Below are 17,066 nucleotides of genomic sequence, written 5' to 3'. Positions count from 1 at the left end.
CGTGATAATGATTCCCAGTTATTAGGTCGCTTGCAGGCTTAAACGTTTGATAAATAAGTCGGGCGATGTCAGAGGCATCTGTGATGGGAAAAGGGATACCACTCGATAAGACTACGAGAGGGTACGAGGGGTGGAGTCCGCCGAACCAGGACAATATGTTCTGGAAACAGGACATTTTTATCTTCCTTTTTTCTGATCGTAATATGATCGCATAGACCCTTAGGGATGTTGCAATGAAACCACACGTTCAACGAAGTGGCAGATTTTGATCGAGAGGTCGAACGTGAACGAGGACATGAGCATGACAGACACATCGAACGTCATCTTCGGCTCACAACACAAACATCAGCCGGAAAAATTTTTACGTTTCCATCAAGTTTCCCATCTTGAACGACGCTTGCGTCAGAATCTTCGTGCTAACTCGGTTTGTTTACCTATTAACTCTCATATTCTCACACAGTCAACCCATGAAATTACAATGGGATGACGCTAATAGACCCTTTAAAAGTTAACTACGCCATTTTACTAGTTGTGAAAAAATAATTGAAAATTTTATGGTGATATCGCTAACGTGCGCAAGGGAAGGGTATCATGGTAGAATCGTTATCGAGTCTTGTATATCGCCATTGATTAGCGTCTTCAATTTCACTCTATTTTGATATATAAGAAAAACTTAGGTTTAAACTATTTTATAGCAAAAATATCCCCCCATTCACGTAACGTGTCGGCGAGCATAATTAGTTCTTCTCTCCGTACGTCATGCATACGTCATTCTCATCTTAGGTTTATTGATTTAACAACCGCAGTATGAATCTCCTTAATTTATTTTCCCAAACGCAACGGCTTCATACTTGTAATCTTTTTCAATCTGTTGAAATGCGGAAAAGTTGATGAAATATGTGAGAAAAAGCGTATGTTCCAGACGTGATGGGTGTTCTAGAAACTACAAAACTTTGAGCGAAGAGGTCAGAGGTGGACGTGGAGTCTGTTGCGTGAGATTAGATCACTGATCTGGATAATATAACTGAAGTGATGATACAATCACAATCGAGACTATCTTATGTCAACTGACTGGTCAAACACAGACGCTTGCACTTTGAGGTGCTATGTGCACCAGCATTGGTACAGCCGTACAGATGCAAACAGGTGTCATGCAGTGGGAATTCAACTTACATAACATTACATGAGGTTTTCAAGGACACCTGTTTTGCCTAAAATATACTTTCATACCTTCTATTTATTTCCACTTAATTAGCTAAATGACTTGGCTGGAAAAGACGATTTATGTCTTTCAGTTTTCTTGCATAGAACTAGACACAGTTGGAGGAAAAAACGAGAACAATTTCTTGAAAGTTGAAAAGAAAGATGTCGGCTCCCCTTAAAAATTTGTTGGAGAGATTCCTTTGTTTTTACAGGCAGATAACTGTACCTGTTGTTGACGCCAGTGTAATAAAAATATCAGATGCATGGAAAGATAAATAATTATAGTTTGTATAAAGTTAACAGCAAGATTAGAAATATTTCATTAAAAAGGGACACAGCTTGAAATGTTTCTAAGTTTAGATTACATAATCTACATGTGGAGCATGCAAGAATAGCGAAGCATACAGCAACTCTAACCTCATGTATGACAATTTAAAATTTCATTTGTTTACGATTGCTGCCTTGATTAAGAAGAGCTTGGTGTGACCACCACATTTTTAACAAATGTTTGATGAGTCAATGTTTTGCTTGTGGAAGTGAAGATCTCCACAGCTATTCAAATAAAGGATATTTGCTCGTTGAAGGTCGCATCACGGCACCTCAAAGAACTCCAACACCACTGACAACCCCACGTACGTTTGATTAGGAATGCGCGTTGGTCTGAACTCTGAAATTGACAGTACTCGCTCGCATTGGGCAATATGATTTAGTCATGAAATATGAAATCATCACTATATAGGTCCGCCTGACGTGCTTCTCACCGATCGTAATCCAAGACCATTTAATTAAAATGCAGACGCAGGACTGTATCGTAACCTAAGCACGCCTGTATACACAGCTATTGCAAAAAACTGGCAAACCTAAAACCTTTGTCATAAATGTAAACCCCGAAGTCTGTAAAAGGATGACACGTTGATCCCGTCATTTAGGTGAAAAAAATATTGCCTTCGGAGCAAGTAGATCTACAATGCTACTGAAGCAAGTTTCGAGTAAAAGAAGCCGAAAAGCCTCCTCATCCACTTAACAGTGTAGTGTTTAATGTTTGAAGAGACAACTTTATTGATTTTGGGTATTCTTTGGTTACTTAACTAAAGTTCAAACGCATTTTTACTCACCCTCAGCTGAGAAAAGATTTCAAACTTGGAAATTACAAGTTTGTACAAGTACCAGTCGCTTGGCAAAATCGTGTTTATGTTGCATGGCTGGCCAGGCTGAACCTTACAAAACATCATGCAATGTTTTGTCTTTCACTTTATAATTTTACTATGTTTATAACGAAAGTAAATAAAGAAACCACAGTTGATTCCTTCTTGAAATATGTTTTTCATCATACAATTTTTGTAAGTGTATAACGAAAATGTAGAAAAAAAATGGAGTTTCACTTTGAGCTATAATAAACAGCCCCTATATTTATGATATGATTTATTGTATGTTTGGAATATATTTCCGAGAAAATGCCAGACTTCGCCTATGATTAGCATCCTTCCGTTTAAGACTTGCCGGCCTTCATTTTCTATTTCATTTTACATGCTTTTAACTGCTGCAGTAACTGAACTGAAACCGAAAGTATAATAATTAATAAATGCAATAATTGTTTCGCTATAGTATAGGAGCAGGTGGTTCAGTTGTATATGCATGTTGTTTAAAAGACATCAGCGTTCGTTTGTTCACTGTACACATCTCTATCATTCATTATATATAACTGAAAATACGCAAACTACCAGGAGCAGGAATGTTTCAGAATAGCATACGAAAAGGCTACCGTTTGATTAGAAATCCCAAGCGCCATAAGGATGCACTCGAAGCTGTTAAAGAAACGGTGCAGAATTTAAATCTCACTGCTGATGAAAGGCTGAGACGAAGAGAAGATCTTAGAAAAATTATTAACAGCCTTTTAGGAATTCCACGGTTTTTCACGAAAGATATATTCGACGATTTTCATCAAGGATTAAAAACCGGCTTGGGGATCGGAGAAGAGAAGTTTTTAATAGCAAAACCGTGCAAGTTTATGTCACCTCGGGATTTTGCTAAGATTCTCCATAGTGACGTAGCTTCTGCAACGGTTTACAAGCTGTTTAAGAACCAGTTCAAAACAGTATGGGATACAAGAAGTGGGATTCCCGAAATGTTCAGCTATTATGGCTTTTGCAATGACGTCGAGACCGGGAGACGAGTGCAAAGGACTTCTGGGAAACCCGTTATGACATATCAAACTAGAAAGGCCCACGTGATATCGAGGTTATATCATGCACAGGAGAAGTTGAGTGAAATTAAAGAGTTGGACTCTCATCAACTTTGCCCTCCAGTTTATACCTGGGTGAGAAATGTGGATAACAAGTTGACAAAGTGGACGAAATGGAAGTGGGATGCTTTTGAAAGAAAATTTATTATCGATGAAAACCAAGGAGACGAAGGAAGTAAGAAACAGCTGGAAGATGATATCGATCAAGTGGGGTGGATATCATATGAACCGTTGAGAAATTACATTAAAGAGAACTCAAAACGAATCATCGAAGGAGAGCGGGATATTCTAAATGAAACATCACATCTTTACTGGCTGGTACTTGAGGAAGATGACGAGACAATTGATGATCCTCTAGCAGGTAGTGTCTCGCAAGTCTATGTCGGGATGACAAAAAGTTTGCAAGACAGATGGATTAATAATGGTAGTTCCCATTGTAGGAGCATGAGACGTGCGCTCAATACTTTGTGCAATAATGATCGTCTGGAATCCTTATCGAATCAAATGTTAGTGGACTTGCGACTTCTGCTTCACAGAGCTTGTAATCCTGATGGAACGAATTGTGGCTTGTTTATAATGAAGCACGATGGTGACTTGAAAAAGACAGAGAGAAAAATCCTAAAAGATGGTGTCCAGTTAGAAACCGTTCAAAGGACGTATTTATTGCAACCAAGAAATATGCTTGATGGAATGAATGGTCGAAGGTAGAATAATTGCATGTAACCATGCAGATTATTGTCTCATGAACAATCTGCCACAAAAATGTGATATCATTCTTAAAGACTTTTAAAATTACAGTACCGTTTGCGCATTACGTTGAATTAGTTTTCATTGGCAATATTATTAGAGAAATTAGAAATATCTGTTTATTATCTCTATTGTAAAAGACATTTTTTATGTATGCCATTTCATCTTAATTAAAATATCCTCCAACGCGCAAGATTTAACAATTACTTAATGGTTTCCGTGTTTGGATGGCCTGGTCCAAACACGCGGGAATGTTGCGAGAGTTAAGAATGTTGTAAGAGCCGAAGTAATTGTTTTATAAAATAACAACAAGAAGACCTGAATTTAAATTTAAATTCTTTAAAACTTTAAACTTCCGTGTTTGGATGGCCTGATCCAAACACGGGCTTCAACCAATCAGAACACGCGTTATATACATGTTATTTTATAATCACAAACACCTATGTATTTTTGAGAGATGAAAACACACTCCGGATGCATAGAATATACGTGTATAGTATATTTCACAGGATGAAAATTGCTAGACCAAATTGCAACGACAACTGCACACAGTATATCTATCCTCTCCGCAATTACACACAAAATTACGCGCCCACATTACGAAATGAAGCTATGCATTTAAGACAATAAACTTAGACAACCACGAGTTATATACAAAACTATACACATATGAAATATTCATATAGTTAGATATACGAGAGATCTCATGCGACGGCTTTTGGTGGTTGAAGATTAAATCCACCGCCAGTAAATCTTGGACCATCTGTTCTTTGAGGTGCAAATGGTGGTATGTTCGCCTGCTGCATCGTCCTCTCTCGTTCACTAAAACAAAATAACATATTTTGAAGTGCAACGTATTGTACTATAGAAACACCAATTATTACGTTTATATAGAAATAATATTGAATTGATGTTAAGAGTTGGGCTGAAGTCTTATCTGCGTAGGAAGAGTTGTTGTAAGGTAAAGAACCGGGCCACCATGTTGTTATCTGCTTCAAGATAACAAGTGAAAGTTGGAGATGGGAAAAGGACATTTTGCAGAGTCCACAAAACAGCAATGCTCTGAACTATCACATACCGTGCTTGTTGTTCTTTCCTCTTCTGCATATAATATTTTTTCTTCGCCTCTTGGAGTTCTTTTGATAATCTTTCAAGTTCATATTGATATTCCTTAACTTGTGCCTCGTACATGTTTAGTTCCGAAGCCATGCTCTTCAACTGCTTAGTTTTATCCTTCAATGTTTGTTGGTATAACTGCACCTGCTCGGCGACCTCGGGGCCTGGTTGACGAGCCAAGATTTGCTTCAGTTCCATGTACAACTTTTCTTTCTCTTGAATGAGGAGCTCTTTCTCAACGACCTGGAAATGAACAGGGTTTGACCAGTGAGCTCTATATATAATATGGAGTATAGGAACTTGGTTGCTAAAAGTGAAGCCAAAGTTGGCGGAAATTGAAGGAGCTATTTCTCAAGAACCTGGAAGACAAAATTAACAGGGTCTAACTGAATCCCAGTTGTATATAACACGCTTCTGGTTTGCCAAATTGCATGGCGAGGTGCTGACCATTCTTAGAGCGATGGTAAAACAAAAAGCACAATGATAAAAATCGTTTACCTCTTCTGTCTTCTGGATGAGTCTTCTTTGTAAGGTTTGAATCTTCTGAATCATCTCATAGGTGCTTGGATCACTTCCCTGGAGGTGAAATATTTAAAAAGATTAAAAAAAATACACAAAAAGTGTGTGTGCAGTACTGAAGAGTCTCTGTTAGCAGCCATAGCAGCACCTCTTCTAAGATGAAGACAAATTTTCTAGGTATTGATCAAAACAAAGATCTCTGACCTCCAACTTCCGCCAGCGATGAATATTCATCGGGTTCTCCAACTCTTCTTCCAAAGCTTTGCAACGCGTCCTCTCGCGCAGTAACTCACGCTGTGTGTGGTAAACCTCGCGTCTGAAATGAAATCATGCTTCCACATTTCATAACGGTTTTTCGAAACTTCTCTGGTTTCACTGGGGGCTCCCCACAGGACTCCCCACGGGACTCCTTACAGGGATCCGAACAGGATTTCTCCTGGGGTTTTCATTCTTCTTACGCACCTGAGATCTTCAATATTGGCGACATTCTTCGTAAGAATTCCTTTCTCACGTCGTAATTTCTTAATCTCTAACTTCAATAATCTGATGTCTTCCAAGCGTTGTCTGTACTGAATCTCACCTAAAGATACACCATGAAACCTTCAGCTGAGTGACTGAGTCATGAGAAAAGATGCTATCTCACGTCTTTACATGAAATGAGTGTCCTGACAATCTTGACCCGGGATCTAGCATGGGATGTCTTTGCAATTTCATTACCTTTGTTCAGGGTGGATTGTTGTATCTTGATTTTCTCATAGAGAAGAGCCAGCTCATCGTTCCGTCTCACGAGTTGAGTGCCAAGAATATCTCTTTCACTGATCACCTGAGACAAAACCATAGTTAGTCATGATTGAAGACTGATAGGAGTATTAGCTTTAGATCCTCACTTCGTCCCTACCCTCTCCTATACCCCCCTCTCAAACCCCTGCCATCCTTTCCTACCCCGGCCACCCTCTCAATGCTATTTTGTCCTAGACAGATGACCACCCACCTGGTCGAGTTCCTTCTTTTGCCTCATCCGTTCTTGATCTGCTTCAGAGATGATCTTCAGCAATTTTCTTTCTTCAGATTCTTGCTGTTCAATATAAGCCTTACTCTCGGCGGCTTCTTGTTTCATTCTCTGAAGCTCAGCCTTCAAAGCGTCTTTCTCTTTCTCCACTCTCTGGTGCTCAAGATGTTCCTTCACAAGAGCGGATTCCTTTGCGGTAATCTCCTCCTTCAACTGATCAATCTGATGATTCATGATCTTCAGTTTTCGTTTCATCTCCGTGATCTCGTCTTGAGATTCAATCAAGTTCTTGCTGTACAAATTCCTGTCACTACGCACCGCCTCGTATAAATTCTGCAAACAAAAGCACAAATATAAACGCAAATACTTCCTACTACCAATCAAAAACTCCGTTTTCTTTTACAAAGAAACAGCTTCAGTGTTTACCTGCTGTTGTTTTAACTTCGTTTCAGCCTCTGCTATCTTCTTCTTGTAATCAAAGATCTGCATCTCTCTCACTTTAACATCCTCCATATGTTGTAAGACTTTTTGAGTGAGCTCCCCGGCTTCGTTGATGTACCTGTCTCGTTCCTTCTCCAGCTGGAAAATAATCTTCCTCTGCTTCTGCGCTTCATCTTTATAATTCTGAGAAAACCCGACGTGCGCGGTTAGTGAGAACCTTATCAAGAAGATCTTTCTCATAAACGTTCATTTATGAAGACTTACCTGAATTTCCTGCTCAAGATTCTTTCTGGTCTGTTCGTTCAAACGGACCAGACCAAGCTGTTTTTGAGTTGCACTGGCTGCTTTCAGGAGATTCTATGGCGGTGGAAGTACAGTTAATAAATACAATTTTTATATTAGGATTTTTTCATTCAACAGACGCCAGGGTGATAATGCCAAGAACGGGCTTCTGGCGCATCAAACTGAAGATGAAGAATTTCTCTCACCTTATTTAGTATATCTCGCTCCCGCACAAGATCATCAATTACTTTTTTATCAGCTTCCGTTTGTTTTTTGCTCGCTTCCAGCTCTAGGATGAGAAAGATCATGCATATCAGACTTCAAGTCCCGTTTCCTTGCGAATATGTTTGCGCAGCCACAGCTCAACTCTTCAATTCACTTCAGCTTCAGGTACAGTACTCGTTTTTTTAATATTCAAATGAAAGATACCTTTTTCTAAACCGCTGATTTGACTCTTCAAGATCTCTTTCTGCTGTTCCACTTCCATTTTCTGATCTTCAGTTGTTCGTAGTTTTCTCTGAATCGTCTCTCTCATCTTGGTCAATCTTACAGAATCTTGTTTCATGATACTAATCTCATCTTCCTTCGCCTTCAGTTCCATCATCTTCTGTCCATTCTCTGTCGCCAGCTGATCGCAGTTCAACAACTGACTTTCAAAATCCTGCTGAACCTTTGTCAGACGAGTGTTCAACAAGTCGTTGTCCTTCGTTGCTTTCTCATTTAGAATCTAAAGTGTCGAAAATCATATTGTCAGATTCTCGGAAATCCCGACATTCTGGGAAAGATTAACGTAATACACTCACTCTCTGCTCCTTGAGTTGTTGTTCTAATCTCGAGATGTCATCCAGAGCTTTCTGAAGTTGATTTTGTTTTGTTTTCAATTCTCCTCCTTTGCTCTCCAGTTCAGTCTTTGCCGTTTTCAATTCACGTTCCATCTTCTCTTTCTTTCGACTCTCCCGTTGTGCTTCGTTATTCTTCACTTGTATATCTTCCTTCAACTGCCAAAAACAACAAACAAATCCTTCATCCATGGTGCTTCAGGACTGTAAAAATGCTTCAAATGTCTAATCGTTTTTTCGTGCTGTGCAATCGTTTCTCTTGTACCGTGTTCAGCAATTGTTTGTGAAAGCACCCCCCCCCCAATCATTCTTGAATGCCTTCAAAAAGAAATGATGCAAACAAACCTCTGCAATTCTCATCTCTGCTTCACCTTTCTCTTGTTCAGCTTTCTGTTGTTTTGCCAGCAACAATGACAACTCTTCACGCAGCTGAACAACAAAAATTACATCAATCATTAAATGTTGAACTAACACGGACCAGTTACTACCACAATTTCTGACAACGTACAGTACATGATAACTGATTATCAAGTCTTACCTTCGTGATTTCTTGTAATTTTTCATCCCTTTCTTTTGTGAGATCATCTTTGATTTTTAACAATTCATTTATGCTAGAAACATGTAAAATGCCATAAGCCAAAGACTTATGAAAATAACATCATACAGTAGTTAATTAACCGAATGATGGCATTACTACCTGTGATCCTGACCCATGGAAAGACCAGCTCCTTGTTCAACCAGTTTACTCAAGTTTGAAATTTCTAATTTCAACGACTGAATAGTTTCCCTGGCTCTTTGTTCCTTGTCATGAGCTGCATCAACCATCTTCCACGCTTTCTCAATTTCCTGGTTTACCAAAGAAAATACTTATAACCATGATCACATTTCCTGATCAAAAAGTGCTATGAGGAAATAGCACTCACCTTTTTTAGAGAGGAAATTGTGTTTTGATCTTCTTGTGAAAGTTTCAATGCAGTCTGAACCTTGGCGGCATTTGCCACAATCTCGCCATTTAGTTCTCGACATTTCTGCATCAGTCGTTTTTCACTCTCGTGGGATTTCTTTAAAGCTCGATGTAACTTCTCATATTCCACTCGAAACTTCTCCAAACTTTTATCGCCCATAAGCTCACCCAGCACCTAAATATATGTAAGTGACTACAGGTGAATATCCCAGTATCGTTCAGTTTGTGACAATAAAGAATTGGCTAAAAGTTAAATGAATAATGTCACAGGGGTACACATTTGTTGCTGTTGACATGATCTGGCTTAACTGAGATTTAAAAAAAGCATGAAATGACTTTGAGGTATTTGAATAAGCAAATAACATGATCCTGAGTCAGGTAACCAGGCTTATGTAAGTAGATCCCAAGATCATGCACAAATTGCAATCGGGTATTCACTCAAAATTTAAGACATTTGCATTGTATATATACATAAATCAGTCTATTTAAACCCATTACCTCCTGAAAGTCTCGTTCCAAAACTTCAAAAGCATTTTCCTCAAAGGCAGGCTTCTCAGACGATTTCTACAAAGAAATTATCGGATAATTCAATTTTAAAGATGTCTATAGGCTATAGCGTATTGGTATTTTATATCTACCATTCCAGACCAACGCATCCCAGATGGGCTTTACTGGCATAAAATATATCCTGTATATTGCAGAAGGGAATTGCTTTTCCGATCTACGTATATTTAGTTGTTTATCTGGCTAGAATATAATTCAAAACAAAATAACAACACACAATAGTGCTCGAGTCGAAGCCGTAACTCCTTCCACAATTTTAATAGTTTCTATCATCACACAGCATCTAAATTCACCGTAATGTTAAGACGAATATATCTTTTATCATCTTACCTCCGTCATTTTTAAAAGGGATTATTCGTATTGATAAAATTATGCCTTTCTTTCTACATTCTTGTATAAGTATAAATGATGGCGGATTTCTTCTCTATCGTTTCTGTTACCTTGACAACGTAATCACGAAATACCAGATCCAGGCTCCTACCATGGTTCACCGTTCCGACGTCTCCTCTGGAACTCTCTTGATTACGACAGCGATGAATAACAATATTAAAATTGAAATATATATTAAATAGTTTTTACCACATGTACTTTTTCTTAGACTCTCTTAGAATAAAGCTGAACTAAATCGATTATGATTATTAACTCTAGCAATTTCGTCTTCAAAGCTGTTTTCTGGATTTCGTTTGTTGACACCGTCAAATTTTGTTGGGTGTAATTAACTTCTGATAGGTTTTTTATAGTAGGTTATACATAAGTTATTTAGAAATTTATTAAATATAATATTCAAGTGCAGATCAACACCCGTTAAGTATGGAGCAATCTCGAATCTGTTCTGTTAAAACTATTTCGTTGTGCATGTGTGACTTCAGATATCGAAATAGCAAAATATTTTTACTCGGTTTAATAGTTTTTGAGTGATGTGTTTCATTGAGGGTCACCAGCCAGCATAGCTTGGTGCGCTGTTATTACTGAGAAGTCCTTCTCGTTCTCTTCTTGTTCTTGCCGTTATGCTAAATAATCTAAATAAACAAAAAGGCTTTCAGATATTTTTCAATTGACATTTGTGGATAGCGATGTAAAAGCCAATACAAGAATGCCTGGAAGAGATGGGAGTTTAAAACATCGACTGACCTTCGTCGTCGTAAACGTTTTACGATAACCGCAATAAGAGCGACGCCAACAATGATAGAAGCAGTTATGAGGATGATTAGAGATACCCCAGGATAACACGTCTGCAAAACACAACATGTAAAATTCTGTCAATCGATTTCCTCTGTAAGACTCGCAATACTGTATACCCCGCTAGCAGAGCATTCTTTACCTTACGTTCAGCTTATACCTTTCTTATGGGGTATCGGGGCGACGAGCGGCGAAGGAAAGGTAAGGTAAACGATGCTCTGTCCATAAAAATCTAGCGTCAAGTTAAAAGCCACCTGGGAGAGGTTAAATATTTTTCTATAAGGACAACACCTCAGACACGATTTTGTCGTATTTCATTGCTCGGGTTAACACAAACCTCTCCACTTCTCTCATACAAATCTGGACAGGGATCACCAGGTTCGACACTACCAGGAGGACATGACTCATCATAGGAGCAAGCCACAGGTCCCTGACCTGCGTTCTACATAGAACCAGAAGTGAATGAAAACAGGCGTTAAAATATGACTCCAACCATTTCAAACTCAAAAATCACTTGTCCTGCATGAGAAAAGATTGGGAACAGGACTGGTTGGCACCTTAACCCTGCTAACTAATCTATCCATTAGAGGTTAGGGAGATGGTCACACCCAAGGGTGAATTCATTGAATCCTATCGTAGTTCCAAATGGATCTTACTCACCGGACAATAAAACCCGCGAGGGCACTCTACACAACTTCTGCTTCCAAAATGAACTTGATAATATCCACTAGGACACGGCTGACAGGAAACTGTTCCTTCGGGTTTGAAAAAACCTGTAAAAATATGCAACGATTCATTGAATCTGCGGAGTTACAGTTAGATCGTGAAGGAACTTTTTGTACACGCCATACCGTTTTGACATTCAGAACATTTCATTTGTCCAGGTTTAAAGTTTGTATCTTGACCACCTGGACATAACATACACTCACTACAGCCTGAATGACTGGAGAAAAAAGCGAGAAACGAAGCATATTAATTTGTGGAGGTGTATCGAAAACTTGCAGCCAAAACGCGTTAAAAACTGAGAGGAATATCGCAGTACACAGCATGAAGACGCCTTACCTACACACATAACCAACAGGACATACTTCACACGACGTTTTTCCCTCGCTGCTTTGGTATGTTCCATTACCACAGGCGAGACATTTGGTTGCATTTGATAAGGTATTGTAATAACCTTACAGATGAATATAGAAATAAGAAATTATAAATCACAGTAAAAACCTTTGTTATGCCAGAATCAGCTAAATTTTTAACAAGGTTTAATCCTGCTAGAGAAGGGGTCGTAAAGTACTGTAACAGGTTCGTAACAAGTTCCTACAGTACTGTAACAGGTTTGAAACAGGTTTGAAACAGGTTTGTACAGTGCTGAAACAGGTTTGTACATTGCTGTAACAGGTTTGTGACAGGTTTGTACAGCACTGTAACAGGTTTAATTCATAGCAATAGATATACCTTTTGGACAATTGTAGCACTTGGTTAATGCTGATACGTTAGCAAATGTTCCAGGAGAGCAAGGTTTGCATTTGATACTTTGAACAGAACTGAAAAAAATCCATCCCCAAATATAAAACAGCACAATATTGATATTTCATCAATGAAAAACTATGGCAGTACCTTGAAATATACCCAGGTTTACAAGCTAAACATGAACTTGATGCCTTATTGGGTTGATGATAACCTAGAAGAGAAATCAAAGTTGATGATCTTGCTAAATTGGACCAAACCATGGCTCAATTGTAACAGGTTTGTACAGTACTGTAACAGGTTCCTAACAAGTTTGTACAGCATTGTAACAGGTTTGAAACAGGTTTGTACAGTGCTGAAACAGGTTTGTACAGTACTGTAACAGGTTCCTAACAAGTTTGTACAGCATTGTAACAGGTTTGAAACAGGTTTGTACAGTGCTGAAACAGGTTTGTACAGTACTGTAACAGGTTTGTACAGTACTGTAACAGGTTTAATTCATAGCAATAGATATACCTTTTGGACAATTGTAGCACTTGGTTAATGCTGATACGTTAGCAAATGTTCCAGGAGAGCAAGGTTTGCATTTGATACTTTGAACAGCACTAAAAAAAATCCATTCCCAAATATAAAACAGCACAATATTGATATTTCATCAATGAAAAACTATGGCAGTACCTTGAAATATACCCAGGTTTACAAGCTAAACATGAACTTGATGCCTTTTTGGGTTGATAATAACCTAGAAGAGAAATCAAAGTTGATGATCTTGCTAAATTGGACCAAACCATTGCTAAATTGTAACAGGTTCGTAACAAGTCTGCACAGCATTGTAACAGGTTTGAAACAGGTTTGTACAGTGCTGAAACAGGTTTGTACAGCACTGTAACAGGTTTAATTCATAGCAATAGATATACCTTTTAGACAATTGTAGCACTTGGTTAATGCTGATACGTTAGCAAATGTTCCAGAAGAGCAAGGTTCGCATTTGATACTTTGAACAGCACTGAAAAAAAACACAACAAAAAATATAAAACTGCCCCAATAAATGTTGATATCTAATCAGTGAAAAACTATAAAATATTTATTACACAGTACCATTCTATGGCAGTACCTTGAAATATACCCAGGTTTACAAGCTAAACATGAACTTGATGCCTTATTGGGTTGATAATACCCTAAAAAAGAAATCAAAGCTGATGATCTTGCTAAATTGGACCAAACCATGTTGGTATACATGCAAAATCATGAGCTAGTACATGGGTCATGGAATACTGCTTATATATATTTATACCATCAACTTCCCTCTCGGCAATTTTTATTAGAAAAACATACCAGCTTCACACTTGAGGCATTTTGTCATTTTGCTGGAGTTTGTAAACGTGCCTGCTGAGCAATCTTCACATCCAGTACTTCTGCTTTTACTACAAAAAGTTGGAGAAGAAATATTGATGATAATTGAGCAGCAATTGAAAGTTTTGAACTCTCTTGGCTTCGTAGTTTACCTTGAAAAATGGCCTGGTTTGCATTCCAGACAGCCCTCGGCTCCTTTATTTGGTTGATAATATCCTAAAGATGAGTAAATACATCTTAAACTTGTTCCACGAAGCCTGTTTTCCTCCAACCAGCTTGTTAAGGTACAAATATATGTAAGATTAACATCCATTGAAAAGCCAATCTAAGATTTGTTACCTAATGCATACCTGCTTTGCAATCTGAACAGGCTGTCAACCCTTCTTTACTTGCAAAAGTTCCTGCAGAACATTCTTCACATTTAATGCTTTTTGCTGATCTGAAATTAAAAAAGTCTCTCTCTCAAGACCAGTTTTAGAAAAATATCAATGACCTGGCCATTTTGCAAATATTTTTAGATAGAAATTTAATTGTACCCTGAATAATGGCCAGCTGGACAAGGTGGACATGCCTTGTTACCAGGAGATGGTTGATATGAGCCTGGTAAGATGACAGTGTCAATATATATTACATAAAACATTGACTAACAAGCAAAAATTTAAACAGAGAAGCATAGCTGTTAACCTGCTTTGCATTCTGTACATAAAATTGATCCAGTGACACTTGAACATGTTCCTGCAGAGCAGTTTTGACATTTTGTGCTTTTTGTTACACTAGAAGAACACAATTATGTTTCTCAATAAATTGAAGACATTTTGTTTTAAATTCTTTTGTGCAAGACTAATGTATAAATACTATATTCCAGAACCTACAGGCATGATTAGTCAATCTTTATATATTTATCTATATATATTCAATGGTATTTGTTCAAAAAATAATAGTTTATAATTATGAAACATACTTTGAAAATTGTCCTGCAGGACAAGGTTGGCATGAGGTGCTACCTTCCTTTGATTGATAATGACCTGGAAACATTTTTTCAAAGCTTCGTGAATTAAAGTTAAATTGATTGGAAAATATCTATGATGAAACAAACAAATAATTATGTACCTTTGGAACATGGAGTACAAGCTTTTGAACCTGGTGACTTGCTGAAGGACCCAGCAGAACAGGTTTTACATTGCACACTATGCGATCCACTGTTAAAAAAGCCAGCATTCAATTAGTTGTTACTAACTACTAAGTAATTGACTAATTCTTATTATCTTGATCCAGTGAATAGTACACATTATATATAGTACACATTATAGAATTATATACCTTGAAAAATTTCCTGGTGCACATTTTAAACAGGCAATAGCACCTTTCTTAGGTTGATATTCTCCTTAAAGAAAAATAGGCTGGTTAATTTCTAACTACTTGTTCAAAGTGCCATAACAATTACTATGTACATAGTGATAAACTGTTCATTTTCATACACGATGAAACTCATTGGAAACAAATGTGATGGTTATGAAAATACGACCATACCTGGTATACATGCAGAACAAACTGAGCCACCTGCTTTACTATAAGATAAAATTTCAGGGCAAAATTTACCATTTATTCCGTTTATAATATCAATAATGTCTGCAACAGTCAAAACAAAATTATTGAAAGTTTGTAATATATTAAATGGTAGTGATTCCTGTTGTGTTTTGGGACTTAATTGTTAATGAGAGGCATGAAAATTTGACCAGTCAGGCATAATGAATAAGATAGTTGCGAACACATACCTGCTAATATACCCAGGAAGACATTGTTTACACAATGCTTGCCCAGTCGCATTTTGAAAACTTCCAGCTGGGCATTTTGTACAGTTTACAGCCCCATTGCAAAAACCAGTTTTATTACAATTTTTACAGGGAGGTAATGCTGAAAAATATAAGATTAAAAGGTCAATTAATTGACATGCGAAATCCCTGTATCAATGATAAACCTGCATGAATACATACTTTGATTTGCAAAGGCACCCTTCGGGCATGCTGCACAAGATAGCCTTACACCAGAGCTGATATCCAAATGACAAACAAAAGCAATAACTAAAATAAATTTAAATGAATCTTGCAATTGGTTTATATACATGAAATGGCTTTCTTAAAATATAAAATATCAATGGGAACGACAATTGTAACATAGCATCATAACAATAGACTTCTATATTAACTTAAAGCCACTACTGATGAGCAAAAAGTTGTGTTTCATAAAATGTGAAAATAAATTATATCTGGTCACAAGATGAGCTAATAATTTGGTTAATCAAATACGGAATTCAATTGTAAAAAAATTAACTTTCTAATAGAAAGTCACTACATTGATTAGTTTAATATATAATTTGACTGGCCTTCACTTAAATTTTTTGTAGTATTATTACACTGGAAATTTGCTAGTCAGTAGAGGTACTGGTGAAGGTGTTAACGAAATAAGCTGACTCATTTGACAGTCAAACCTGTAGTTATCTACGAGAATCACAAGACAGGTTTAAGTGCCATGACAAATTATCACTATTAAAACTGCCATGACGTTCAAACATTTCTGCGCAAATTCGAAATTTATAATCATCAAACACTAACTCATATTTAGCCCATAAAGCAAATTTCTTCCAAGGTAAATATAGTAACATAACTGACAAGGAAAATGGTAAAATTAAAAGACAACAAAGTGTAGTAATGTGTGTAGAACATACCAGTGAGAAATACTAGGAAATGGCGTATTGACATGAACATTAGCTAGCTATAGCAGCGTATAAATTTACATCAAGATTTCTTTATCAGAGCTTTTCCAAAGATATAGAAGGACCATCACACGATTAAACACATGACGCATTAAAAATAAACAAAAGTTGGAAGCTCCACATGCAAATCGTGAAGGAATCCTGACTTTTCTGGAACATTGAGCAATATTACGATGCAAAATTAAATCAATACTCGTAGTTCAAGGTCGCTCAGCCCGCAAACATTCTGCACAGTCAGCATTGACGTCACCGCCCTAAAAGAACCTCGTTTTCAAGTGTTACTATTATTAATTTGCAACATTAGAGTATTTCCTATTTCCTTGACGACTGCAAACAATATAAAGAGAATTCAATTGATGCTTTATTTC

At 37.4% G+C, this 17,066-nt stretch overlaps 2 protein-coding genes across 4 annotated transcripts; both read right to left on the bottom strand.

The window, feature by feature from the left end:
* Positions 1–4,561: 4,561 nt before the first annotated feature.
* Positions 4,562–10,395, bottom strand: LOC114515994 (cilia- and flagella-associated protein 58-like). The gene is made up of 18 exons (XM_028535334.1): positions 10,257–10,395; positions 9,861–9,926; positions 9,322–9,537; positions 9,096–9,244; positions 8,937–9,009; positions 8,744–8,827; positions 8,363–8,557; positions 7,989–8,286; positions 7,766–7,848; positions 7,542–7,634; positions 7,263–7,460; positions 6,819–7,169; positions 6,545–6,650; positions 6,290–6,407; positions 6,032–6,143; positions 5,807–5,884; positions 5,271–5,551; positions 4,562–5,014 (listed from the first exon to the last, which is right to left on the bottom strand). Exons 1-18 carry the CDS (start codon positions 10,263–10,265, stop codon positions 4,897–4,899), a joined length of 2,628 nt encoding a protein of 875 aa, XP_028391135.1. The 5' UTR covers positions 10,266–10,395; the 3' UTR covers positions 4,562–4,896.
* A 77-nt stretch (positions 10,396–10,472) lies between these two features.
* Positions 10,473–16,876, bottom strand: LOC114515995 (major surface-labeled trophozoite antigen 417-like). Of its 3 annotated transcripts, XM_028535335.1 has the most exons (24): positions 16,651–16,871; positions 15,920–16,006; positions 15,701–15,839; positions 15,456–15,493; positions 15,246–15,309; positions 15,036–15,124; positions 14,887–14,950; positions 14,610–14,698; positions 14,462–14,525; positions 14,276–14,364; positions 14,078–14,141; positions 13,908–13,996; positions 13,687–13,750; positions 13,490–13,578; positions 13,251–13,314; positions 13,089–13,177; positions 12,723–12,786; positions 12,561–12,649; positions 12,168–12,282; positions 11,957–12,048; positions 11,766–11,878; positions 11,443–11,547; positions 11,058–11,158; positions 10,473–10,945 (listed from the first exon to the last, which is right to left on the bottom strand). In XM_028535335.1, the coding sequence occupies exons 1-24, from the start codon at positions 16,688–16,690 to the stop codon at positions 10,861–10,863; spliced, it is 1,986 nt and encodes a 661-aa protein (XP_028391136.1). In that variant the 5' UTR covers positions 16,691–16,871; the 3' UTR covers positions 10,473–10,860. The 3 variants fall into 3 exon arrangements, 2 of the variants coding, with proteins under 2 accessions (XP_028391136.1, XP_028391137.1); XM_028535336.1 differs by lacking the exons at positions 12,561–12,649; positions 12,723–12,786 and having other exon boundaries at positions 16,651–16,873; XR_003686260.1 differs by lacking the exons at positions 10,473–10,945; positions 11,058–11,158 and having other exon boundaries at positions 11,455–11,547; positions 11,766–11,877; positions 11,955–12,048; positions 16,651–16,876.
* Positions 16,877–17,066: the final 190 nt, after the last annotated feature.

The sequence above is a fragment of the Dendronephthya gigantea genome, unplaced genomic scaffold, assembly GCF_004324835.1.
Source record: "Dendronephthya gigantea isolate DGI-Jeju-01 unplaced genomic scaffold, DenGig_1.0 000005F, whole genome shotgun sequence".
Classification (NCBI taxonomy): Eukaryota; Metazoa; Cnidaria; class Anthozoa; order Malacalcyonacea; family Nephtheidae; genus Dendronephthya; species Dendronephthya gigantea.
The sequence above is the reverse complement of the archived record's forward strand: the minus strand, read 5'-3'. Positions and strand labels throughout refer to the sequence as shown.

Bases quoted from the DNA above. Each gene is read 5' to 3' on its own strand.
- LOC114515994 (XM_028535334.1), bottom strand. The intron at 7,170-7,262 runs GTAAACACTGAA...TTTTGTTTGCAG, and splicing joins CGAAGTTAAAACAACAGCAG to AATTTATACGAGGCGGTGCG. The intron at 6,144-6,289 runs GTGCGTAAGAAG...ATTTCATTTCAG, and splicing joins GCCAATATTGAAGATCTCAG to ACGCGAGGTTTACCACACAC.
- LOC114515995 (XM_028535335.1), bottom strand. From the start codon at position 16,690: ATGTTCATGTCAATACGCCATTTCCTAGTATTTCTCACTG. The intron at 14,699-14,886 runs GTATGTTTCATA...GTGTTCTTCTAG, and splicing joins CCTGCAGGACAATTTTCAAA to TGTAACAAAAAGCACAAAAT. The intron at 12,283-12,560 runs GTATATCTATTG...TTCATCTGTAAG, and splicing joins GTGCTACAATTGTCCAAAAG to GTTATTACAATACCTTATCA.